At 36.6% G+C, this 19107-nt stretch overlaps 2 protein-coding genes and 1 long non-coding RNA gene across 4 annotated transcripts; 1 reads left to right on the top strand and 2 right to left on the bottom strand.

The window, feature by feature from the left end:
• Positions 1-243: 243 nt before the first annotated feature.
• On the bottom strand, positions 244-780 carry LOC114391639 (mucin-7-like). Its single transcript, XM_028352624.1, has 2 exons — positions 697-780; positions 244-558 (listed from the first exon to the last, which is right to left on the bottom strand). Exons 1-2 carry the CDS (start codon positions 778-780, stop codon positions 244-246), a joined length of 399 nt encoding a protein of 132 aa, XP_028208425.1.
• A 10550-nt stretch (positions 781-11330) lies between these two features.
• On the top strand, positions 11331-15598 carry LOC114393933. The gene is made up of 3 exons (XR_003662629.1): positions 11331-11445; positions 11563-11631; positions 15211-15598. It is a non-coding gene; the product is annotated as an uncharacterized LOC114393933 (long non-coding RNA).
• Positions 15599-16463: 865 nt separating this feature from the next.
• Positions 16464-19107, bottom strand: LOC114393932 (peroxidase 45-like). Of its 2 annotated transcripts, none has more exons than XM_028355438.1 (4): positions 18776-19107; positions 18472-18669; positions 17734-17899; positions 16464-17173 (listed from the first exon to the last, which is right to left on the bottom strand). In XM_028355438.1, the coding sequence occupies exons 1-4, from the start codon at positions 18983-18985 to the stop codon at positions 16767-16769; spliced, it is 981 nt and encodes a 326-aa protein (XP_028211239.1). In that variant the 5' UTR covers positions 18986-19107; the 3' UTR covers positions 16464-16766. The 2 variants fall into 2 exon arrangements, with proteins under 2 accessions (XP_028211239.1, XP_028211238.1); XM_028355437.1 differs by having other exon boundaries at positions 18758-19082.

The following is a 19107-nucleotide window of genomic DNA, read 5'->3' as shown; positions in this document are numbered from 1 at the left end:
GCATGCATTCAATTTAAAACAAAGTCACACACCCATTTTTCACAAAAAGATAAAAGTGTTTCACTGCCATGTCATCTAAAATAAGTTAAACTGTTCAAAATGCTTCCGGATAAGCATACTAACTATTCATATATAAAACTAGTAGTATATATAAACATAAAGGAAATATTATATGAAAACCAAAATCATAATAATAACCCAAAAAGCAAAAAGTGACATTAAGAATCACAATGTCACAAGTGTTTAAACTGGGGAATCGGTGAGAGCAATAGCTTCTCCAGATGATGAATCAGAAAGATCAGCAATTCCTCCAATTGGGGAAACAGAGGGGTCAGCTGTTTCTGCAACTGGTGAATCAGGAGGGGCAGCCGCTTCATATGATGATGCGTCAGAAATGACAATCAAAGGAGGAGATGGCGGAACTGCTTCAAGCTCAGGTGAAGAAGGTGGATTCACCACTAGAGATTGTGGGTCAGATGGCTCTGTATTGACCTGCACAGGTGTGGGCTCAGGCGGAGCAGCCTTGTTGGGTCTCACCAATGGAAGTTGAGCTTTAGGCTAGGCTACTTGCTCAAGAAAATGCTCCATAGATATGATTGGCCTATTGTGAGCCAACTCTTGCAGGCTGTGCATGATAATGAACAGTCCTCAGAATAAACTTTGTAGCATAGGAACTAAAGTTGGTGAACTTTGCACCTCCTGTCCTACAGTTACTGACGGAGGAGCTGGAGTGGATGACAAAGGGATGTCTTCTGTTCTAGCTCTTTTTCTTGATTCCATTTGTAACTAAAAAGAAATCAAGATTCCTTAGACCAAAAATCGTTCAAGTTGAACAACAACAATAAAGGCTAAAATTAACAATAGGCGCTTAGCGGGATACAGCTCGCTAAGTGCACCCTGAGCAACATAACATGTCGGCTTAGCCTAAAGGTTGTCGTGATGAAATGCGCTTAGCTCAGGTAGAATCGGCTTAGCGCAAGGCTTATGATATGAAATTTGGTTAAGTTACCTGGGCTTAGCGATTTAGCCTTGCTTAGCCATAGGTAGTTCAGCAAGAGGATGAATGTTCATCCTCAAAGGATGAACTCGCTTAGTGCAGTCAGTGCGCTTAGCGAGTTCTTTAGATAAATCTTATATACAATGAGTATTGATGAACTCGCTTAGCGAGTTCATCGCATTTTCCAGAAAACGCAGAAAACATAGCTCGTTTTCTCACACTTTTCAAGCCTCTAAAAGGCATATCAGACATGCAATGTGTGTGCCATACTCAATTCAATATACAAGCTTACATAACCCTCATCTTAAACTAATTCTAACAAAACATAAAAACCCTAAAAATCTAAAGCTACAATTAAAGTCTTCTACCCTAAAGTTAAGACAAGAAAAAGAGAAAAAGGATCAAGGAACTTACTTGGACGGTGTATGATTGATGCTTCAAAGTTGAAAATGCACAAAGAGAGTAAAAATGCAAAATGTGCAAATTTTTGGAAAGAGAGAATGCAGAGGCGAGGTTTCTGTAATCTGGCAAATGTGAGTGTAACTGCTGTTACACTCACTTAAGCAGTTTGATACTTTCGCTTAGCGGACCATTGCGATAAGCGAGCAAGAGAGATGTTTGGTTTCTAAACCAAGCTCGCTTAGCGAACGTGCGCTTAGCCGACGTTTCAAATTCGAAAACAATTTTTTTTTAACAGAAACTCGGCTTAGCGTGCGAGTAAGTCCGCTTAGCAAGGTCTGCAGATTAGAAAAGCTGCAACTCTCGCTAAGCCTGGCTCTGGCCAACTTAGCAAAAATGATGCATCTTAAGTATAGAGGAGCATGCGCTTAGCTGAGAGGTTCTCGCTTTGCGCTCATATTGCTGCAATGAATCTCGCTTAGCTGCCATGACTGGCACTTAGCTTTATCGACCTCAGTTATGGTCGTAAGGAATTACGCTTGGCGATAATAGGTCCCGCTTAGCCACTGATAAGCTGTCGCTTAGCGATCAGGCTGAAGCTTAGCTGAATTCAGATTGAATCGAAGTTAGCTTAGCTCAACCTTGGCCAGCTTAGCGGACCAAATCAGCCTCAGATGCAAGGGTTGGGCTTTAAGCACTCAAGACTCGTGGCTTAGCGCATGAACAGAGATGCGCTTAGCACGAGGCTTGCGCTTAGCGAAATGACTCTTTTTCAAAAAGATTTTCTAAGTTATTTTTTAGTCCTTTTTCCAAGAAATTGAAACCCTTATGTTACGCATTCAATGATTGGCTGATATACTCCTATGTACAGATTACATAGCAAGTTCCAAATGATTTAAATGCAAAAAAAAAAAAAAAACAAGCACAACAAAGATTAAAACTGGGTTGCCTCCCAAGAAGCGCTTCTTTAACGTCATTAGCTTGACGCATAGCTTTACTACCTTCAAGGTGGCATGAAAGTCACAAAGAACACATCTTCCTTGAAGTTTCACCTTTTAGCTAGAAATTTCATGAACTTCATATAATCTAGAAGGACATTCCAAATCATTTCAAGAAAGGTGTTAGTTATTAAAGAAAGAATGGCACTTAAGGTTTCCTCATGTTCTCCTTGCCTTCCTTTCTTGTCAATCAGTTGATGAGGAAGGTTATTGGTTTGGAGAATATTTTCTTGTTGGTTTTCTACAATTGAGTACTTCTCCCATTGTTGTTGTGCTTGTTCCTCATCTTTCTCCTCATCTTTTTCTCTTGACTCATGCTCTTTTACATGGCTTTTCTTTTGAGCTTCAATCTCTACAAAGGATTTTTCTTGTCTGACCATAAATTGAGTTACTGCTTCTGCCAGCTCACCAACCTAGATTTCTACACTTTGGAGTGCTTGTTGAGTTGATTTAGTTGTTTCCATGAATTGCATCAACAATTTATCTAGATTGGATCCTCTTTCTGCTTCATTTTGATAGTAAGGTTGTAACTTTGGTCCCCCTTGAAAGTTTTCTACTAAGCAGCTCTTGCCAAAATGAATTTCACGATTTTTCATTGAATTTTGATTGGCTTTTGAGCTAGCATGATATGCCATGAATTCCTCAAACACACTTTCAAGATTAAGAGTTCTTTCTTTTTCATATTGATTGTAAAGACTTAACTCCTGCTCCCACCTTTGATCGTCTGCAGTCAAGATATTCGTTTCACCCCTTAAAAAGCTCCACATCTCATGGAAATAAATCATCTGCAGAAGATTTGTTATGTATACAAAGCACTAACAAGAGCAGCAGTCATCAAGTCAAGAGAAAAATAAACATAAACAAAAACAAAAATTCACAAAAACAATAAAAGAATAACAAATAAAGAAAATACACCTAAAAACGAACTAACTTCCCAAATAAAAAGAAGTTCCCCGGCAACGGCGCCAAAAATTTGTTCGCGGCTGACAAGTGCACCGGATCGCACAAGTAGTATAAAACGGTAAGAACCGAGTATCGAACTCTCGGGGAATTTGTGTTATCTGGCAAGCTATTTCGATAAATAGGCGTCTGGTATGAAAATATAACTGTGGTTATGGACAAGTATTTAAACTATCTAGGCAAAAAGAAAGAAAATCACGCAAGAGAAATACTGTGTAAAAACAAGTAAAGAAAGCGTTGGTCTTCCTCATAGGTTCCTGATGCTAAAAAGGATGTTTTCTATTTAACAATGCTCATGCGTTCCTATGTTGTCTCCTAGACTGTTGGACCCCGATTCCTCATGATAGCCTAGCCTAGTCCTGATCAAGCCTCGTCTGCAGATCCCTCTTGTAAGACTAAACTCAACCAAGACCGCATTAAGACACACATACACAACTAAGTTCTTGTACCCCGATCCCTCGTTATCGCACAACAACTTAGTCCCGTACTACCAAGGACTTTAGAATCAAACCAGTTCCCACTGTTGAATGACCCTAACAAAGCATGCATCTACGTGATCAAGGTAAAAGCACACTGAAATGAAAAGAAGATAGCACAGAGAATACACAAAACATCATTACATAGATAGAAATATATTTACATCAAGTACCTACAGGGAAGATCCAACAGAGGATTTAGCTTTCCATAGTCCGAAAACCTCCTTTACAACAAAGAGAAGAACAAGATGAAAGACTGCAAAAACACAAGTGGTGAGGATGTTCCCTTCACCTCTAGGATCTCACAATCACTCACAAACTCATCTCAAGTTCTCATAACGGCTTTCGCTTCGAACTCGCATCTCTGTAGATCTTCACAAAGCAAAATCTCTCAAAACTCTTTGGAACTTGGACCTTTCTCTCTCTAGAACTTCCTAAACATGCAAAAGCTTCAAGCCAAGGCCAGAATCTCGTGCATGTAGAGGCTTCTTCAAGAAAAACTCCAAACTCCCTTTGCAAATATGATTTCAGGCTTAAATAGGTGGCCTTGTTCGTGCTCGTGCGCTTAGTGAACGTATGGACCGCTTAGCGCATGTTAGTGATTTTTGGCTCAGCGCGCTTCTCTCACTTAGCGGATGAGCTGAAGTGGTGCACTTGATGACCTGGAGCGGTGCGCTCAGCGAACCTGACAGCTCATCTTCTTCTGGATTCTTCCTCGCGCTTAGCCACTGAGTGTCGTGCTTAGCGAATGCTCACTAAGCCAGCATATTGGCTTAGAGAGAAGGTGAAAACAATACTTTTGCCAATTTGCCTAATTAACCTAAAATTGAGAGAAATTGATTATTAAACACACAAAACAAAAGTATAAATTATCTATTACCTATATTTAATAAAAAATACTTATAATATTACAAAACAACCATAAATTGGGAAAGTTTGATACAAAATACACAGGTTTTATGCACAAAAGTTAGTCGTATTCATCGACTAACAATGACCATGGATGAATTAAAGCGCCTAAGCATCCCCTCAGAAATGCTTAAATTCTTTAACCACTCTAGTTTCCCACACAAGGGACATCCGACAAGGTCACTACACCCCCCTCATGAACATACACAACATGCACATCTCAATGCATATCCAACATCATCAACATTCCATTTCAATATCATTCTCAACATAAACATCATCTCATCTCAATGACGTTATCAATAACAACAACAACCTCATTTCATATTCACATAATCAGCAATAATAACATCAATTCATGTTGACATGATCTTCCTTAGCAACATCATCTCAAATCAATATCATCATAAATATCAACATCACCACATATCAATTAAAGTCATCAATAGCAACATCAGCAGTAAGTCGCATTCCGCATATACATATTTCTTTCATGCCTAAGATTCACACTCCCCAGGTCTTCAAACAACACAAGTCAAATAAAGACAATAATTCCATTCATCAATAATAAATATATCACATCCCATTAGTTAAAAACGTTGTTTTCTATAAAGGAAAATCAACATGCAACAGGGACAGACACGTATTCTCATAGCTAGGTTCTCTGACCCTAATTATAGTGTCAAAATGGTAAATTTTATAATAAACTCCCCTCACCTATCGTGAGCTCCCCGTCGGTTCCTCTTTGCCTCACTTAGAGGCCTCTTTTTCATTCACGCTTGTCGATCCAACGCAAGTTTCTATTACGCCAAAACAAAGGAAATTACTATGGATTTCAGAAATAAGGTTAACAACAATATTCTGAGTCAAATACTCATGTCACTACATGAAAAAGGCTAAGGGCATTTCAGATTCTACAAAAGGAACATCATTTTAAAATTCCGATCACGCCAATGTGATCGGGGTTCAATGAAGGTCACGAAAATAACACCCATTTCATAAAAAGATAACTTTTACAAAGTCTCTTTCTCTAGGGTTTTTCAAAGGAAGCGTAAAAATATACAACGATGGTTCCAAAGTCAGAAAAGATGCAAAGATAAGCTTAAAATACCAAGGAACAAGCTTAAAATCATGGTTACCTCAAAGAAAACCGCGAAGGTCAGATTGGGCTTCATTCTTTACCGAAACCTCGAGACAAGCTTAGAAGATTCTGCTCCGATTGAAGGGTTCCTCTCGGTGTGGGGTTTCAACGGAGAACTACGGTAGTTCATGGTGGCTACTAGTGGTTGTGGGTGGTGAAGAAGAAGCTTGGGACGTTGCAAATGGTTTTGGAAGAAAGAAGGAGAAAGGAATGGTTGTTTTCCAAGGCTACACGAAAAATAAGACTTGAAACACTCAAGTGTTTCTGCTCTCGGGAAAAGAAGCATTTCTCACACACCAGAAGACATATCGCAGATCGCAACGGTCAGATCGTGTAAATCTGTCCTTTTAACCTCCAAACCAAATTTCAAGAAGATCCAACGGTTAACTAATGCAGGAGGATACTTTTACCAAGACAGCTTCAGGTAGCTTTCTTGAAAAGCTTCCTCGTGAGGCTTCTTTGAGAAGTTAGAGTTTTAACTACCCACACCCCTCTAATAACTAAACTAACCTCCTTGAAAATAAAACATGGATAAAAAAAACACAATAAATAAAATCAAATATCAATTATAATTAATAATAATATTTTAGGGTGTTACAATGATAACTGTCAAGTGCATCGACTTCTAACTCACTCTTGGGGTGATAAGCACAATTGGTTCCTTGTTGCTTTATGGTTTATGGTGTATCAGAGAGCCCACAATGATATTTGCTTCAACTTGAATCATTCATTCTTTAGCCAAATTTGGAAGGAAATTGAAATTCCACATTTTTAGTTGTTTAAAATTCTGTTTTAAAATTCCAAAAATTTAAATTCTTCATAAAAAAAACATCCAAACAATGAATTCTAGATTACAAAAAATTAAATTCTCTGATAAATTACTTTTCTTGGTTAAAATTCTCTATCCAAACGCACTCTTAGAGCTGCCCCTTCAGATTCTAGGGATCAAAAGTGGGTGACTGCCAACCCTTCTCGTAATGGGAACTTGATTCTCAATGTTGATGGGAGCCAAGTGCCAAATGATAGATCTGGTATTGGGGGTCTTATTCATTCTTAAGGGGGATGTAACCATGTCTAGTTCTTTTTTTCTTTTTTCCTTTATTATTAGGAGTATGAGAATAAAAGACTCTTGATTGTGGCGCACAAGGTCGCGGTGGCCAAGTCCAGTGTCAGATCTGCAAGAAACGTGGCCAAGAAGCCTCAACGTGTTACCATAGGTTTGCTGTGGCTCCGTTTGGCAAATTCGGATCCCCATACTCTTTCTTTGGACCATCCTTCTCTGGGCCATCCTTTTCTTAGATTGGTTCGTACGGTTTTCAGCTTCAACATAGTTTTGCACCACCCAACTTTGGTGCTCCATAATTTTTTGGCACCATGCAGCAACCACACTTTGCTAATGGCACCACTCCCACTCCCTGGATGCCATACTTACCTGGTCCACATTTTCAGAACCCAATGCCTCCTTTTGGTTATCATCCCACTATCCCACCCAATAATGGCACCACCCTCCAGCAGCAGCAAATTCTACCTACTGCTAACATTTCCCAGGCTTGGTTTCCATATTCAGGTGCTTCACACCATGCAACCAATGATCCACATAATCTCCTTCAGAGCAGTACAACTACAGGAAATGAACATATCCTAATGGCTAATGGCACAGGTACAAGAATTTCTTCCATAGGCTCAAATCTGTTTAGATCCCCCTATTTTCCAACCACTACTCTCCCTTAAAAATTTACTGCTAGTTCCCCCCCTTACCAAAAATTTACTTAATGTTAGTACATTCACTTGAGATAATAACTGTTTCTTTGAGTTTCATCCTTCCTATTGTTGTGTTAAATCTCAGGATTCACATAAAGTTCTTCTTCAAGGAGCTCTTGGAGAAGATGGCTTATACAAGCTTTACCCTTCACTTGCAAGAACCACTTCTCATAACAACAACACACACTCTTCTGCTAGTGTCCACAACAGTCTCCTTAGTCCAAAAAAAAATTCATAATACTGTTGTATCTAGTTCTTTTAAACTTTGGCATCAAATACTAGGCCATCCTAACAAGGATGCACTAGCAATTGTACTAGATAAATGTAATATACCTTTTATCAATAAAACTAGCAGTGATTTTTGTAATTCTTGCTCTATAGCCAAATCTCACAAACTACCCTCTTCTATTGTTTATACTGCACCTCTTGAATTAGTATTCTTTGATGTTTGGGGGCCCTCTTCAGTAGAGTCATCTTGTGGATTCTTGTATTTCCTAACTTGTTTTGATGCCTATTCTAGATTCACCTGGATTTATCTGCTTAATCATAAATCTGATGTTTCTAACAAGTTTCAGCCTTTTAAAGCTATGGCAGAAAAACAATTTCAAACACGGCTTAAATCTATTCAAACTGATGGAGGAACAGAATTTAAACCACTAACACCTTTACTTTAGCACTAGGGAATCATTCACAAGTTAACTTGCCCTTATACCCATCATCAAAATGGGTCTGTACAAAGAAAGCACAAGCATATTGTTGAGTTGGGTCTTCCTATGTTAAATCAAGCATCCATGCCTTTGGAATATTGGGATCATTCCATCCTCACTGCCACCTATCTCACTAATCTTCTTCCATCATCATCACTTAATTTTGAAACCCCTTACTACACTATTTTTAAAAGAGTTCATGATTACAAGGCACTTAGAGTTTTTGGTTGTGCTTGCTTTTCGTGTCTAAGACCATATAATCAGTCAAAGTTATAGCCAAGGTCTGAAGAATGTTTATTTTGGGCTATTATGAAAATCACAAGGGCTACAAGTGTTTGAGCAAACAAGGAAAAATATACATCTCTAAAGATGTGATATTCAATGAAATTCACTTCCCCTTTCCTAGTCTCTTCTCTCCAAAATCTCCCAACACTAGCAGCAATTGCATTCCTGTACCCTTCACTAATACACAATCCTTTATCTTACCACCTTCCAATCCTCCTATACCTACTTCTTCCTCCTCATCCACAGAAAATTTCTCTCTTCCCTTACCTAGTCAAAATCCTTCATCAACCAATCAGTCTAATTATGAAAATATTGCACCAGTTTCCTCTACCAATTCAGTCATACCTCCTAACATTCATCCTATGACAACAAGATCAAAAAATGGAATTTTCAAGCCTAGACTCCAACCAACCTTGCTTCTAACTCATGTTGTGCCTAAAACTGTCAAAACAACACTTAAAGATCCTAAGTGGAAAGATGCTATGGATGAAGAAATGGTTGCACTACTCAAAAACAATACATGGGAATTCGTTCCTAAACCTCCTAATAGGCAACCAATTGGTTGCAAGTGGGTTTTTAGAGTCAAGCATAATTCAGATGGGTCTGTCAGTAAGTACAAGGCACGTCTTGTAGCAAAAGGCTTCCATCAACAACCTGGTTTTGATTTCAAAGAAACATTTTCCCCAGTTGTGAAACCTATAACAATCAGAACTATTCTGACTTTAGCCACTTCCTTTCATTGGGATCTTTCAGCAAATTGATATTAACAATGCCTTTTTAAATGGCAAGCTTGAAGAAACTGTCTATATGCAGCAGCCCCCAGGTTTCGAACATGACAGTAACCTTGTTTGTAAACTGAACAAGGCTCTCTATGGGTCGAAGCAAGCACCTCGTGCATGGTTTGAAAAGCTTTCAGCAACTCTCATCTCTCTTGGGTTCAAGGCTAGCAAGTGTGACCCTTCCTTATTTGTCTCTTCCTCATGTGGAAACACAACTTATGCGCTTGTCTATATGGATGACATAATCCTCACTGGAAATAACAGTGTTCTAATTCAGCAACTTATTTCACAGCTAAACTCTATTTTTTCTCTTAAACATCTTGGCAAGTTAGACTACTTCCTTGGGATTGAAGTCAAGTATAATTCCGCAGGTTCTGTCATGCTTTCTCAAACCAAATACATCTCAGATTTGCTTGAAAGAGTAAATATGGAAGAAGCTAAAGGAATTTCCACCCCTATGGTTAGTAATCTCAAATTGTCAAAGCAAGAAACTACATGCTTTGAGAACCCTACACTGTACAAATCTGTGGTTGGTGTTTTGCAGTATGCAACAATCACACGACCAGAAATTAGCTTCTCAGTAAACAAAGTCTGCCAGTACATGTCCAAACCCATGGAAGAGCATTGGAGAGTTGTCAAACGCATACTTAGGTAGCTTAAAGGAACTATAACGCATGGTTTGCTAATCAAACCTGCCAAGACCACTCTTTCTATCAAGATTTTTGGGTTCTGTGATGCTGATTGGGCTGCAGATCAAGATGATCGTAGATCCACTTCAGGAGCTTGCGTTTTTCTTAGGCCTAATTTGGTCTCATGGTGGGTTAAAAAGAAAGTTTTGGTTGCTAAATCAACAACTGAGGCAGAATATCGAAGTCTGGCTTAAGTTACTTCTGAAATTGTCTGGCTTGAATCTCTTCTCAAGGAGCTTCACGTTCTTTTTGATACTCCTCTAATTTTATGTGACAATCAGAGTTTAGTAGCTTTAGCTCACAATCCTGTTCTTCATGATCGTACTAAGCACGGGGAACTTGGCATTTTCTTCGTTAGAGAAAAAGTTCTCAACAAGGATCTTGTTGTCTCTCATATTCCTTCTCAAGAGCAGGTTGCAGATATCATGACCAAGCCTCTCTCAACCAGTAGATTCCTAAGTTTACGTGACAAACTCAATGTAGTTGATTGTGTCAATCAACCACCTTGAGTTTGAGGGGGGAATATTAGGAGTATGAGAATAAAAGACTCTCTTTTATTCTTTGTTACTTGATATGTTCTGTTAAGATTTGTAATAGTTGTTAAACAATTTATAGGTCTCCTTTCTGTTAGAACTGTGTAACTAACTTAGCCTTTGCTAAGTTATGCTGCACCTTATAAATAGGACTAAAATCTCTCTATGTAATTCAGTTTTTTTCTTTCTCACTTTTATACAATTGATTTTCCTAAGAGTTTCTTTCTTCTTCTAGATGTTTTCTTTTGGTTTCTTTCTCTTAATATTTATCTCTTTATACAAAAAAAAAACTTTTAAAAACTTGAAACAAAAATTAAAAAACACCGTGAACCATTTTCATCCCATTTCATGTCTCATAAAAAGAAAAATAATTCTGGTAAGACATATTATTAACACAAATTCTATTATTTCCTCTTTTTACTCTATTATAAGAAGTCTTTTCATTTCAAGCATACTATATATATATATAACAGGAAGTTATTTTTTAATTCTATTTTGGGTGTCCGCATCTCTTTTATTTTTTCTATTTTATCACAGCCAAACAACCTATAAAAAAAAGAAAATAGATGCATATAAAAAACTTACAAACATATATATATATATATATATATTTTTTTTTTTATTTTTTATTTTTTATTTTTTCAAATGCCCTCACTCTCACACGCCGTTTTATTTTTTATTTTTCCCCCAATTTTCTTTTCAGTATATAAATACAGTCACCATTCACGTTTCCTCGCAGACACGTTACTTGATTCAAAAGTAGTACAAGATTCTTGGGCTCATAGGGTTGACACTCCAACCTCCCTAGTCGGTGAGTATTATTTTTGGTTGTTTGGTTTGACTTGATTACCTTATTTTATGAATTCATCAAATTTATGCACGTAGGTTTTCGAAATAACCGCATCCATGGCGACCGAACCAAAAGCAGCCACCGATGACGTCAAGATCGATCTCTTCGAAGACGATGATGAGTTTGAAGAGTTTGAAATCAATGAAGGTAAAATCAATCTTAGTAATCTCGTTCTCTCTTTCTAATCCCCACGCATTTCAATTTCTATTTCAAGTTTTGTTGTAGATGTTTTACCTTTAGAATTTATTTGAACACCACCTGTTTGATGTTTTGACCCATAAGAAATCGGTCGTCAGTAATGCCATCATCAAACCGGGAAAGGATCCGGTTAATTTGTGGCGCAAAAGTCACTGTGACATTTTGAACATCGTGCCGTTCAATTAATAATACTACAATGGCTCCGATTTTAACGTGTCCTTTAAACAATGTGGCTTCCAAAACGACCACCTCTCACTCGACTCACTCATATCATATGAGAACTGTTTGATGAGGCAAGTCCTCTACTCCTCTCTCTTAAAGGAAACCAATAAAAAAATGTTTATATGAAACTTAGCAATGAGACCTGCCATGTGATATTTCATTTTTTAGAATGAATGTATGATGTATGATATTCAGGAAGCATTTGATTGGCCACTAGTAATAAGTCCAAATCTACGTAAAATGACTCTCTTTTTTGTTTCCTTCTTAGTATTAGTTCTGTTTATTTAACAATTAAATTTCATTTTCTGGTAGAAAATTATAGACAAATACGTCAGATAATAACGAGCTAAAGGGAAAAAATTTAAGCCATGTATTCAAATGTTTAAAATGATAACAGTATCTTTGTCTTCTAAATTTCTAACTTCGATTTTGCCATGTCACTGAGCTTTTCTTGTTAATTATCTACAACCTGGGTATTGATGATTATAAAGCTCTGAAGGAGCACTAGCACTACAACCAATGGCGGATGCACGTATTGGGCTGTGGGGACAATTGCCCCCACAAGATTTTTTTTCCAATTGTATATGTATAATAAAAAATATAAGAAATAAAATAAAGTGAATAAATTGATATTAATTTTAATACTTAATTCTTTTCATTTTATATAGTATTGAAAATGAAAAAAAAATCATAGAACATTTTCAAAGTATAAAAATAGATACACGACAATTATAATTTGTAGAAATTTAAGTATTTTGGATTTTATTTGTCATGACATTATGTATTTTATAAAAGCTTGTGATATTTTTCTTTGGCTTAAGTGCAATTTTGGTCCCTATTTTTTAGAATCCATAAATTTGGTCTCTTTATTTTAAAATAGAGACATTTAGTCCTCATATTTTTGAAAAAATTGCAGTTTTAATCCCTCTATTTTAAATAGACATTTAGTTTTCACTTTCGTAAAATTTGCGATTTTGGTCCTTCCAAAATATTGATTGGTAAGAGATTAATCTGATGAGACTCAAATTTAGTGATGTGACACAAGATTATTCGTTTAATCCATATTATAATCAATGTTAATCTCTTAATAGTCAACACTTTTAGTTTGACTAAATGACCAAAATTGTGATTATGCAAAATTGGAGGTTAAATGTCTTTATTTTAAAATAGGATGACCAAAATTACAGATTTTGAAACATATGAAGACTAATGTCTCTATTTTAAAATAGAGAGACCACAATTACATTTAAGCATTTTTTTTCTTTTGCATAAACTATTTCTTGCCTCCACTAAGAAAATTTTCTGGATCCGCCGCTGACTACAACCTGGGTATTTACATTATCCTTAGTTAGTACTCTTGTATTAACTTGCTTTCTCTTCTATTAGTTCATAACTCATAAGGCAATCGGGACTGTTTAATGAGGCAAGGCCTCAATCCAGTGCATAGTACTTGTTGTTTTATTAAACCACATGACTGTTGATTGTTTGAATTATTTAAGAATCAATCAATTAACTTTCCCCGTGGAAAGTTGTTTGATATGTTTGCTTCCATTGTTTCACTTTCAATAACATGCAAATTTTGTTATCTCTGTTGGTTATATATATATATTATGTGATGTACATATAAAGACAGTTGTATGTTCAGCTAGAGAGAACACGAGCACACCATTTTCTTTTCTTAATTGTGCTAATTTGTGTGTATACTTGAAAACATGTCAGAGTAAAATGGAAAAACAGGATATAACTATGGATAATTGGACATAGAAGCAATTGGTCTGTTCTATTATGTTATGAGTGTGTAATATAATTGGCAACATATGTATTCAAGATGGTCTGGTCTTTTATTTTCTTGCTTTAGTATATATCAAATAATACTGTTGGTGCAGTACCATTCTTTTAGGGAATAGTCAGACATATTGCAGTAACATTCTTTTAGCAATATTTTATCCATGTGTATACCCATTGCCCCATTGCCTGAAACTCGTTACAGTAGCAAAATCAGTTCTGATACAAACAGGGGAGGAAAGCCAGACGATGGTTAATTTTGATTGTTAAAATTGAATCTATTGTAGTTCAGAAATTCCTAAAATGGAAGGCATACACACCAGAAACTGCTTAATTTTGATTGTTATAGTTGAATCTATTGTAGTGCAGAAATTCCTAAAATGGAAGACATGCCCAGTTAATTCCTCTTGAAATATTGATTCATAAAGTGAAGACATGAATATGGTAGCTAACATCATGCACTCCTCAATCCTCATTGCGCAAAGCCCAAATTAGAATAGTGCTAGTCAACAGCGTGGGGTATATTTTGATTAAATGCCCTCTTCACTTCCACAATGCTGACCTTCCCGTTCACATGTTCCTTCACCTTAGCCCTCAACTCTGCCACGAGTACTCCATTGTTAAATGATGACTGAACCCCACTAACCTATATCCTCACTTCCCTCACCATGTGCATCACGTCGATAAGAAACCCTTCTCTGTGGGGCCACTCGATCTCCAACAGCATGCTGCTTTCTATGATTGAAACTTGCACTGATGTGGCAGCCTCAACCTCCACTGCCTTCACCCTCACTACTACCCTTTCCATGCTCCTCATGTTACTTTTCTCCTTCACTGTCACCCCTAGTTTTGCGCATGCACTTTATCTTTCCCCTGTGTGCAAAAAATAGCTTCCAATACCAATACCCCTTATTCCACATGAGCTACTTGCTGAGTACTCGGAAGAGTGGGAGATGGTGGGCATTGAGTGTGTATGGGGGAGGGAGGGACGCATCTGATTCTTGGTGAAGTGCAAGACAGGTGGTGGTTGCAGAAGTGGTTGTTTTGGAAGCAATATTGTTTAAAGGACACATGCTAAAATCGGAGCCATTATACTAATTGAATAGAACAGATGTTCAGAAAGTCATGGTGACTTTCATGTCACAAAGTCACCTAATCCTTTGCCCATTAAACCTAATGCTTCACAAGTGACATTTGTTAGTTTGGTTCAATGAATTAGAACTCATGTTATGCATATTGAGTTCTGCTTTAACATGTTTACCTAACACTCCAGAGAGGCATTATTTTGAGAGTTAGCTCCTCATGCTGTTGATCCTGTGTCTCATTAGTCATTAGTATTATTAAACACTTATAGTGTGCAGATTATAATTCATTTAATTGCTTGAATTATTTTATTTTATTTTATTTCTAGTGATGGTATTTGGATGTTCTTTGGTAATTAGAAGCTGCTTATTCAACTTGATTTGGTGTCATTCTAATGGTTCTTATTTCCGTTGCACTTTATTGTTTTACAATTTTCAGAGTGGGATGACAAGGAGGAAGGAAAAGAAGTGACTCAGCAGTGGGAGGATGATTGGGATGATGATGATGTTAGTGATGATTTTTCTCTCCAGTTGAAAAGGGAGCTGGAGAGCAACACTAATTAGAATTAAACCACCTGGTAGTTATTATTGCTTGATATAACATGCTATATGACTTGGGTGTTTAAGCTCTAGGAAGGAAACTGAAAATGAAAAATATGCCTTGGTAGGAAGGAAATGTAAGACTGTAAGAACACATAATAGGGACGTAGTTTTTCTGTTCTTGAACATCTGTGTAGAAGTTATTGAGTGCTTGTACTTAAATTGAATTCTGCATAAGGCTTTAAAGATTTGATTTACAATCTCAAATTATTTGCACTTAATCTTCATTTTTGTGGTTGGGTGGTTGTTCTTTTCTATGAACAATTCTTGCAAAAGTGCAATTGTGTTCACATTCTTCGTTTTCTTGCTGTTCACTGGTTCCAAATAGGAATTCCCTAACAGAATGTAAACAGAAAAGCCTGAAAAAACTTAACTAATTTAGGGAACATTTGGTAAATAACTAGTATTCGTTATGCTAAAAGAATATCGGGTAAGGTTATAATTCTTTTCAATAAGTTTAAATAAATTTGTTTAAAAGCTCCTAAGTTTGATGGTTTTTTGGATAAAAAATTTATCTGTTTGATTCAGTTTTAGTTTCCATTCATGAAACTGGACCAAACTATAAGGAACTTGTATTATTGTGTATACCTTCACATGATTTGATTTTAGATTATAGTTTCTATACAGTTTAAGGAGCTTGGACAAGATTCAACAAGAACCGGTTCACTGCTTTTTTGAGGAAAAAAAATCATATATAATGACGAAGAAAGACTGAAAGACTCAAATACCATCTTCAATCCGTCTTTAAGTTATATAAAAAAATGAGTCCTGTGAAAATTTGAATGGTTTCTTTCAGTGTTTCTATCTTTTCTAGGAGATACTATGCTCTTCTTGATGGATAGATACTATGCTCTTAAGTACCAAATAACATAATTGGTAGGATTTATTATCAACATTTTTATCTGGGTAGTATGCTAGTGATAGTGCTTACTAAGAACGTATTAAAAGCTCAATACATTGGTATTGGCACTGTTGCTCAATATTGAACTCAATCTTAATCTGTGTTTTCCTCCAGCCATAATAAGTCGAGTTTGAGATGTTTACCCTATTTTTACAAGGTTATCCATAAGTTTTTAAAATTGCAATTGCAACTGTCACTGTCTAATGCGTCCATTGCAGTACATAAATCATAGCTTGATGTAGTTGTAGAATAAAAATGAAATAGATGCTTCACTATTTGAATTGAGTTGAAACAGTCCAAAACTGAAGTCGTGCCTAGTCTCTTTGGAAACTCTTCTAGAATCAAATTCTACTTAAGTGACTTTGCCTGCATTGCATTTTATTGTTATCACCATTCCTACACTGGTCTTAGACATTAGTATTTATTAACCTCCAAAAGGAAAGAAATTGAAAGAAGTATTGGACAATGATCTGAACATAAACATGGTTAGTGTCTCAGTTAATCATTGTGCAATCATGCCTAATTTCACCCTGGTTTCCCGTTTTGACCCCAATCCGTCCTAGCTTCATCATGGCACTTACAAAAGAAGCTTCAAAGGCTGTGTTGTTGGATGCAAATAAGTTCACTAGGTCTCTTGTTCTTTTATGAGTAAACAAAGCTTGATCAGAGGCAAGGAGTCCTCTTCCTTGCTGAAGATTCTTGTAGTATTGGTTATCAAATGTCCTAGGTGTAACTGGGTCCATGTCAATGGCTAATCTGGGGTCCACATTTTTTGGACACACTTGCTGGAGCTGTTTTGCATACGTAGGATTCAGTGTGTGATCAATGCTTTTCCTTCTTCTGAAGTTGTAAATCCGTTTGGAGAACTGGCTGCAGTGAGAGAACCCGATTGTATGTGCTCCTGCAATCAATAGTAAACAAATTTTGCCGGATGCATAAGTTAATTTATAGAAGTTTTCTCATTTAACTTTTCTAGAAACTGATTTTAACATATGTTTAAGTTTATTTTAACTTGTGAGAAAAACTTAATTCGTTTTATCTTCTTTTCTTCTCTTAGAAGTTGTTATCAAGAAATTTGTCCAAAATAGGACTTATGTGATTATGTCTCTGTGTGTGTGTTCAAATAGGCATTTATAAAGTGTATTTGGAGTATCTTGATCTTGTAAAACTGATTTCGGCTAAAAGTGAGTTTTAAGTGAAGTGATTATGTTGGAAACTTTTATCATAAAAAGTAGTATAATTTTTACAACCTAATGCATAACTTGCACAAGACTTGCTTCTTTTCATGATTGATTTGAGAGTTAAAATTCACTTTGAGACTTGATGCCAACATAAAACCAAACAAGTTGAAAATTGGCTATTGCAAAACATAGGTTTGAGCAATCCCGGTGTATATCCAAAAACAAGCTTAAAAAACTCTTGGATATCAAACTTGTATTGTGTTCAGTATGAATGAAATACCTGATAGAGCAACTAGATCCGTAAGGGTGAGGCCATGTGAAGCAAACATTTGGTTCAGCTGTTCTAGTTTGAATTCAGGATGAGGTAGATGGTGTCTAACACTGGCTTTTGTTGAGACTCTCCCATCTAGCCTTCCCAACTCTACTGCATAAGATGGTCCTCCTGCCTGAAACCAAGTGTTATGTTTCATATGGTGTTCAGCTAAATTGTACAAGGAATAAAATGCCACATATAATCTTCCACATAGCCAAAATAAAATAACTTTATAAAGACAAATCAAAAGAAATATGATACTCTATGGAGTATGCAGGGATCCTAACATTCTAGTAATACTTGTCTAACTCTACCCTAAAAAAAAAAACAAAAACTTTATTCCACTGGGTGAAATCGGCTACAAGAATTTCATGTCATCATTTAGCTCGGATAAAAATCAAATCTTTAGATATATTATTTTCCCTCATATCCTCTTAACAACTTCCTCCAATGTCCTTGGTCTCCCCCTCTTTACATGTCTAAAAACTATGCAATCTACTCTGCTTACTAGTGCCTCCAACATCTTTAACTGATTTTTTTTTTCATATTTTCCTCAGTTGTTGCTGATTCATTTTGTGTTCTCTAATTCCTACCCCACTGTTACTTATAATAGAGACAACTAGTTAGTTTATAAAGGATACAATTTATTTTTATGCATATTAATTGGAAGCTCTCTATATTTTGCCAAGGCTATTGCTTATTTACCAATGCTATGACGTCTCTAGTTGCCAATGCCAATATGTCAGCACATGAAACCTTATTCTGGCAGCCAGGTACACTGTCAACCGCAGCCTTGGCTTTGATCACAGTGTCAAATCCATCACCAGCTAGTGAAAGATTTATAGGATTATCCTTCTCTGATGTGTTGTTTCTTGTAGCTAGCATCACAGATGCATCACATCCCTATCCAACATGCACAAAAGGTTTAGTAACACCTATTGCCAAAGAGGTGCATGCAAATAGAAAAAAAAAAGGAGAGATTATAAGTTACAGTTGTAACTATTCTGACCCTAACAAAACAATCATGGAAGAAGAGCCTAAGTGTAGCAGGAGCTGTCACAAATGTCTGCTGAAGTTTCTTCTCAACCGCACTTCGTACAATCGATTCAACATTTGGACATGTGTTTTTGTAGTAATCAACTCGAAGTTGAGCATGACAACCAACTATTAGCAGCAGAAGAAACAAGTTAGCATGGAAAATGAGGCTATGGGAACACATTTTCACTCTGTGGCTGCTCTAGTGTCTGAAACATAACATTTGGTTTGGTGATTGCACCCTTAAATAGTCAAAGGAAAATTGAAACTCAAACGAATCTCTCTCTCTTTTCTTTGAAGAATCCA

The sequence above is a fragment of the Glycine soja genome, chromosome 17 (genome assembly GCF_004193775.1).
Source record: "Glycine soja cultivar W05 chromosome 17, ASM419377v2, whole genome shotgun sequence".
Lineage (NCBI taxonomy): Eukaryota > Viridiplantae > Streptophyta > Magnoliopsida > Fabales > Fabaceae > Glycine > Glycine soja.
This window is presented reverse-complemented; position numbering and strand designations above follow the sequence as displayed.

What these genes read in the sequence shown, in the direction of transcription:
- LOC114391639 (XM_028352624.1), bottom strand. Translation starts at nt 780, where the DNA reads ATGGAATCAAGAAAAAGAGCTAGAACAGAAGACATCCCTTTGTCATCC. An exon ending in CAGTAACTGTAGGACAGGAG is followed by an intron (nt 559 to 696) that starts GTGCAAAGTTCA and finishes CAAGTAGCCTAG; the next exon opens with CCTAAAGCTCAACTTCCATT.
- LOC114393932 (XM_028355437.1), bottom strand. Translation starts at nt 18,985, where the DNA reads ATGTGTTCCCATAGCCTCATTTTCCATGCTAACTTGTTTCTTCTGCTG. An exon ending in GGGTCAGAATAGTTACAACT is followed by an intron (nt 18,670 to 18,757) that starts GTAACTTATAAT and finishes CATGTTGGATAG; the next exon opens with GGATGTGATGCATCTGTGAT. An exon ending in CTAGAGACGTCATAGCATTG is followed by an intron (nt 17,900 to 18,471) that starts GTAAATAAGCAA and finishes ACTTGGTTTCAG; the next exon opens with GCAGGAGGACCATCTTATGC.